Raw genomic sequence first — 7,344 nt, 5'->3', positions numbered from 1 at the left:
GGGTCGCCTTCAGGCTGTGTCCTTGCACCACCCCTCCAGCCTAATTCCCTGCCCCTCCAAGAGGCCCTGGGGCCTCAGGAAAGGAGCTTCTGCTTGGGTTTCTAGTTCAGACTGCGCTCCAAGACTCAGTTTCTCCAAAAAATGGGGATAACCGTGGTGCTGGTTTGCAAACTGGTCCTGTACACAGAAGGCAAGGAGAGACCTAGAAAGAAGCAGACCACTCCAGATGGGGAAGGGGGCAAGGTTAATAAGCAAATGAACTTACAGATGAGGCTTGTCTTGTCTGCACGAGACAAGCAGATCTCCCCACCCACCTGCCAGAATCTTAAAAGTTTGTACAGAGGTCTTAATGGAATTCAGTCACATATTCAGTCCAGATGGTCCCAGAGACGCCTTACTCTCTCAAGGCCGCGTCCTCAAAAGGGCTCTGGCTGTGGGAACAGTGGGCAGAACGTGCATCCCAAGGACGGGGAAGGGTGAGGAGCCTCCAGCTGCCGGGGGCCAGCTCGAGGTTCAACCTCAGTGACATCCTCGTGGTGACCCCTCGAGAAGGTGGCCACGGGGATAATGAGGCTAAGGCACGGTGCCTGGAGCTCGGCAGGCTCTCATCACCTGTCGGTTCGTTTCCTATCCTCATGCTGACAGGGCTGCTCTGGCTGAGACCTGAGGACACTTGTTGAAGAGACATCCTCACACTGAAGGCCCACAGCACCCTGAAGCCTCCTTCCTGAAAATGCACGAGTGCCCGGGGCTGGCCTGGGGCTCCGCCGTGGTCAGGGGAAGAGCTGGGCTCAGCGCGCAGGTCTCTGGTCTCCTAGGTGCCCCTCTTAACCAGAGCGTGATGTGCCAGCCTGCCTTCCTCCCTCGCGGGGGAACACGGTCCTCCCTCATCACGGTCCCTTGGCCCCTGGGTGCTGGATCCTCTCCCCCATCGGGCTGTGCCAGGCTACCTGGGCCCCGAAGTGGGTGCAGAGCCATCAGGGAATGAACAGGACCATCTGGATCAAGGGGCGGGAAGCCCGGGCCTCCGGCTGGGACTGGGGTCTACCCCTCCCTCCGAGGGTGGCGGATGTTGGATGGGGCCCTCTTGTCAACGTGCCTTGACCCCTGCGGAGCTCTTGGCGACAGGTGTCTTACCCCAGGCTGCGCTCCTCGCGTGACCACACCCCGAGTCCTCAGGACACCCCTCTCCTGGGTCCTATGGGCCTTCCTTCCTCCGAGGCGGGTGCTGCCCTCCCCTGCAGGCGTCCCTCCCCCAGCCCTCTGTCCTCGGCCCACCCTCCCCCTGCAGCAGCCTCAGAGCCCCCGCCCCGGCTTCTCTGACGGGACAGCTTGCATCTAAGGTCCCGGGGGTTGATCTTCTCCAAAACTCAGGCACCACCTGGCCAGCTGGGAGGTGATGGAGACCCTGCCACCTGCTGCTGCGGAAGGGCCTTCGGGGACACAAAATGATCTGCAGACGGTCCATTCCTCCTCACCTACCCCAGCCCACCCCCGGGGTTCAGCTGAATTACGCGCCTTCTAACACCAGCCTCTGAGATGAAGAAAAGGCTTAGGTGTTAGTTTATTCAAATGAAGTTTGTGAATGGGACAAAGTGCCACCTCTTGGGCCAGGCCTGTGCTGCTGCCTTCCCCTCACGGGAGCAGTGGTCCGGGTCAGGTCGGGTCTCCCTGCATCTTCTGACCCGGCACCAGCCCCGCCCTCAGCCCCGCCCCCTTAGGGCCCTCGGGGGGCTCCCCTCCCCCAGCTCCCGGCCACCAGAGTGGGGTGAGCTCGCCGCCGGCCCCTCTCTCCTCCGAGGCGGCAGAAACAGGAGGCCTCCAGTTTTTATGTGATTGAACTCAAAAGACTTTCTTCTTAACTGAGACAGACAACAAGATTTGACAACACCCGAAACAAGAACATTTCTCTGACCAGACGCTGCTGCCCGGTGCAGAGTACATCACACACAGAAAAGTGGAAGTTGTCTTATTCAAGTCGGTGTCTGATTTTGTAGAAGCTCCACTGCCTGAGAAACAGACGGCAAATAAATAAAGTGCTCTGAGAGCCCGTCAAGGAGCAAGGGCCCAGTGGGGGAGACGAGGAAGAGGTGGGAAAGCAGAGGCAGCTAAGTACTCAAGGCCAGAACCGTAAGAACAGCTGCGGCAGGAGCGCATGCTAAGGACGCGTCCCCAGCCCCTCCCTCGGCCAGTCCCTCAGAGCGCAGACAGCCCCAGCCAGGGCCACCGCCGTGCCCCTCCCACGATGGGGGGGTTCTCTGCGGGTGGGAGGGGTTCTGTGAGCCCGGGCCCCTGGGCCTCCAGCACGCTTTCTCCCTGTTGGGAAGCAGCCCCAGGCAGCTCCGGCTGAGCCCCGAGCCCAGCGAGGACGGGGCACCCTGCGCACCTCACTCTGCGCAACAGCTCCGCGCCCGCCGCAACGCACAGCCACTCGTGTGTGTGCACGAGCACCCACACACACGCTCACACCCGCCCACACTCATACACGCGCACTCACACACGGGCACCCACGCGGTCAGCGAAGAGCCTCCCCTGTGCCACTCTCAGGCCCTCTCAGGCTGGCCCAGCAAGAGGCTGCAGCTGGGGATCGAGCCACCCGGGGCGTGAGAGCTGGGCTTGAAAGGGGCACATCTGCGAATCAGCCCCAAGGATGCCCCTCGCCCTCTGCTCCTCTCCTCCCGTGCAGCCCCGTGTCACAGTCTCTCAGAGGCTGTCCCCAGAGCTCCGTGGATGCAATCCGCAGGCTGGCAGGCTCCCAGAAATGGACACAGTTGGGGTGGAGGAGGGGCCACCAGGACCAGGGCTCCCGGGTGACTTGGCACAAGGAAGGAAGCCATCAGGCCCCGTCGGTGGGCATCTGTGGGCAGCACGTGGTGGCCTTGGCGCAGCCTCCGGCCCCGGGGTGAGGCAGGCAGAGATCCTCACCTGGGACCCGGCTCCAGCTGGGCAGCTGAGGAGGGCACATGGTGTGAGGCTCGGCCTCTCTGTCTTGGGGGCAAGCAGGCTGCTGGGGTCCTCAGCCCCAGGAACTCTGAGTGCATCGACCATGAGCAACCACCGCCCGAGCAGACGTGGGACCAGTGTGGGGCGAGGGCCAGGGCCTCTCCCACCTCCCCTCTGCACCACTCCTGGTGCGGCAGTCAGCAGCGCAGCCAAGGCCTCCAGGACCAATGCAGGCCCATCCAGAGGAGACTCTCCCGTCCGATGCTGGGCCCAGGGGCCAGCCTGGGGACAGAGACATGGGGTCAGGCGTGGGGCTCAGCCCCATCCCACCCACCACTGTCCCTTCCCCTCCTGGTGACACGGTCCCCAGGAGCCACCCACCCTCCCGACCCCACCACCCAAACTGAGAGGGTTGCGCCACTCAACACCGAGGAGCCCTTGGTCCAGCCTTGGGTGGGATTTGCAGCAGGGTGGGGAGGTCTGGCTCTGTGGGTGAGGACCTTGCTGCCCGGGGGTGCTGGGACTCATCTCTCCCCCACCCATCTCAGCTCAGACTGTCCCCCGGTCTTCCCTGTGACTTCCCATACACTCCACTTTCCCTACCATGGGCCCCTCTGTCTCTAGGTCCCCTGGGAGCCTCTGCTCCCTTCCCCCACCCCACTGTGCTAGGTCTTCCAGAAGAAGGTGGGAGAGTGCAGGCCGAGAGGCAGATTTGTCTCCACCACTTCCTACCTGTGTGATAAGGGCAAATCTCTCCCCTCTCAGAGCCCCAGTACGTGGGGAGGACAGAGCTCCCCCAGAGTGTCGCTAGGTCTGTCCTTCCTTCCCCACGCCAGAACCGGACCACTGGGCCACCCCACCCCTCGGGGTCTCTGCCTGGTCCCTTCCTCTCCTCGTGGGTCAGGCCCTTCTCTAGGCTGCTCCCCAGGCAGCTCTAGGGTCAGGGTCAGGGTTAGGGTTAGGGACTCTCTTGACAAGACCAGAGAAGGGGCAGGTCACTTCCTATAACACCAGTTCCTGAGACAAAGAAAGACATGGGGACTTGCGAGCTGCCTCCCCACCCAGAGAGGTCCCTGTCTCCCCAGGCGTCACCTCCTCTACAAGCCCCTTCTCCATCTGCTCTCCACCCCAGCCTGAGAGCTGCCCTCCGCTCAAGGAGATCCCCCCTTTCCCAAATCCTTTGGGACACGGGGGCTGCTGGAGGCCGTCCAGGGCTGTGGCGCCGGGAGGGCACTGGGACGAGCTGGAGGGAGCGTGGCTGAGATGGGGGGAGGGCCGGGGAGGAATGCACCTTTCCTGCTCTTCCCCGTCCCCAGATGCGGAGCTTTGGAGGATGCCCTAGGAGAGCGGAGAGGGGAGCAACAGGGACAGCAGAAGCAGGCAGAGAGCAGTCCCCTGGCCCCAGAGACCAGGCAGGAGGCCGGTCTGCAAAGGGCTGAGAAAGAGACAGACCTGGGGTTTGGCCAAGAACACAACCACCCTTCCAGGCTGCCTCCCAGCGGGTAGGGGACAAGGGTAGCAGCATCTTTTCTCCTCTAGGGCCTCCCCTGGGCCTCCCCAAGCCCATTTCCCTCCACTCCCCCGTGTTCAGGTGACACCACTGGGGCCGTGGGCGGGAGGTGATGGGCTGACCCTCCAAGATGCCGAGGCCGCCGCCCCTCACCCCCATCTTGGAAATATGACAAGGGAGTCCGGAGGGCCTGCGCCCGCCCTGCCTTGCCTCCTCGCGGCTCGGCAGCTTTCCGGGCTGGCTTCCTCGGGCCCCTTCCACGGCTCCCCCAAACCACCGAGGGGCCTGGACATCTAGATGTCATGGCAACCGCCTCCCTCCAGCCCGAAGTCCAACCTCTGGCCGCCTACCTCTTTGGTCAGGGCGTCATTCACGTTCCTGCTGCAGAATTTCTTCCTCCTGCTCCCCCCTTCGGCCAAGGTGAGGCAATAGGTCGGCCGCACTCAAGTAATTTTCTCGAGTTCGATGGAAAGGGCCCGTTTCGCCAGTTTCTGTGCAGTTCGTCACCGGCCGCGACGTGGGTGGCCAGAACCGGGGCTTGGGGCTCGGTGGCCGTGACCTCCGCCGAGGTCTAGGGTCCGGGGGCCCGGGCCGCCCCTCCTCCTTCCCCCGCCGCGTCCCGGCGGCCCCGGGCCCCGCGGCGCCCCTGCCGTCGCGGTCGCGCGGTGGTCGCGGGCGCTCACTCGATCCGCACCTGCAGGCGGACGTTGAGCATCACCGAGGCCACGATGTAGAAGTAGGGAAAGTTCATGCGCAGCCGCCACGCCAGGTCGAAGAAAGTGATCAGCGTGCGCGTGAGCCCCTTGCAGAAGGCGCCGTACGAGCCGCGGGCTGCAGCCGAACGAGACAGCCGCACCGCCAGGCCCGACAGGGCCGCCGCCGCCGCCGCCGCAGACAGGGCCGCCGACGCCGCCATGGGCCCGGCCCGGCGTAGGCTCCGCCGACCGATCGCACCGCAGGCGGGCGGGCAGGTGGAGGCGAGGCCTTGAGCCGGCGGCCAGCAGCCCTCGCGTCCCGCCCCGCTCTCGGTCTCGCCTACCCGGCTGGGCTCCAGCTGCAGTGGCACCCACAGCCAAGGCTCCGCCTTAGCCGCCCGGGGACAGCTCCGCCCCCTCGCCTGCTCCCCGAGTTGCGGCCGCCAGCGTAGCTCCGCCCCTAGCCTGGTCACGCCCCTTGCCGGGCGCCATAGAGCTGCTGGCGCAGACTCAGCCCCACCCCCCAGACCCGCCCCCCGGCAAGCTCCGCCTCCTCCCGGACTGCCAAGAAGAGAGCCCAGAGGGCCTGAGTGCTTAGGAAGGTGCTGCTGCCCTGGGATACTTTTGCAGAATGTGCTAGAGCAGGGGCAGTAGAGGCCCGGAGGGTCTGGACCACTGGGCTGATTCTGCACAGAAGGCCCACCCTGAACGCTCTGCCCGTTTACACCATCCCCTCTCCCTCCCTGTCTCCACAGAAAACTGGGCCAGCCAACCCACTGTACTTTTTCTTAAAATTATTTATTTATTTATTTATTTATTTGGTTGTGCTGGGTCTTAGTTGCAGCAGGCGGGCTCCTTAGTTGTGGCATGCAAACTCTTAGTTGCAGCATGAATGTGGGATCTAGTTCCCCTATCAGGGATGGAACCTGGGCCCCCTGCATTGGGAGTGGGGAGTCTTATCCACTGCACCACCAGGGAAGCCCTGCTCTGTACTTTTCCTTAATTCACATTTTTCTGGTAACTCTGCACTGTGGAGTTTCACCAAACCCACATGCGCATTTTTTCCCCCTTTCTGGTATATTTGCTGGTGTTGTGTATTTCTTTATTCATGAATTGCCCCATTGTCCTTCCCTTTTACCTGTAGGGGAGGAAAGACTTTCCCTCTACCCTCCTAGATTCAATATGTCAATATATACACTTCTTAGGTCAATGAAAAAAACCGACAACAGGCAGAGTAACAGGAGAAAAGGTATACATATTTATTAATTTTTAATGTGATTTGGGCGATGGCATCATAAGAAAAAAAAAGAATACCCAGAAAGGCAGTGAGGTTTGAGATCTTATATGTCACCTCAACAGGGGAAGGGGAGAGAAGATGTAGGCAATCTAGGGGAGAGTAAATGATTTGTAGAAAGTTAGATGACACCTTAGAAGCATAGATGGGAGATTTCACAGTTTGAGACAGAGTTTGTCTGGGTGTGGTGTTGACTTCTAGTTCTTCTCCTGCGGTAAGAGTCAATCCTCCCTGGTTGATGAAACTTCCAAGGAGGGGATTTATGACAGAGTTCCTTTTAGAAGCTCTGTCTTTAAGCAGATAAGGGGATTTCAGAGAAAGCTGTTTTTTCAGATGACTTCAGCTAAAAATAATCAGTATAACCGAAGTGGCATATTTTGGGGTGGAATGTACTGAAGTCCTTCATACCCTATAGTGATTTCTAAGCACTTCTCTTAATCCATTGTTTGTCCTGGATACTGCACAGAATCTCTCAGGTTTTCATTTGCCCTCGTTCATGGCATTTCTTGCTGGTGTGTTTAAAAGCCCTTTCATGGTTTCATCTCATCTTTATTGTAAACCAAGTCCAACCCAAACTTGATCATGTTTTCAAGACTATTTAATGAAGTGGGAAAATGCTCATGTTTCCTTCTAGTTGTAACTTTTAAAAAGCTGTCTGCAAGAGGTAGAGTCACCACGACCCCATCCCAGTTTCACAATGAGGGCTGGCCTGAGTATTAAGGCTTTCTCAAAATGCCTGTTCACCATCACATTTGAACATCTCTGTGGCATCCGTGTGACTGTTTAAGAAACCCAACAGATTCGTATACACTGATTGGGCAATTGTCCTACCTACATGGTCAAGGAAAAAAAGGTAATCCTGAAGCATCAAGGACACTGAAAGAGGTGGTACAGAGCGAAAC

The 7,344-nt window shown here is 60.0% G+C and overlaps 1 protein-coding gene across 2 annotated transcripts; it reads right to left on the bottom strand.

Moving 5' to 3' along the window:
* Positions 1–1,546: 1,546 nt before the first annotated feature.
* Positions 1,547–5,563, bottom strand: LOC309652021 (small integral membrane protein 10-like protein 2A). Of its 2 annotated transcripts, none has more exons than XM_082445474.1 (2): positions 4,804–5,563; positions 1,547–3,225 (listed from the first exon to the last, which is right to left on the bottom strand). In XM_082445474.1, the coding sequence occupies exon 1, from the start codon at positions 5,367–5,369 to the stop codon at positions 5,133–5,135; it is 237 nt and encodes a 78-aa protein (XP_082301600.1). In that variant the 5' UTR covers positions 5,370–5,563; the 3' UTR covers positions 1,547–3,225; positions 4,804–5,132. The 2 variants fall into 2 exon arrangements, with proteins under 2 accessions (XP_082301600.1, XP_082301601.1); XM_082445475.1 differs by lacking the exon at positions 1,547–3,225 and adding an exon at positions 4,298–4,378.
* Between the last annotated feature and the right edge of the window lie 1,781 nt (positions 5,564–7,344).

This window comes from Balaenoptera physalus, assembly GCF_965194825.1.
Source record: "Balaenoptera physalus genome assembly, chromosome: X".
In the NCBI taxonomy this organism is placed as follows: domain Eukaryota; kingdom Metazoa; phylum Chordata; class Mammalia; order Artiodactyla; family Balaenopteridae; genus Balaenoptera; species Balaenoptera physalus.
Note: the sequence above shows the minus strand (reverse complement) of the source record. Positions and strands in the feature narration are given on the sequence as shown.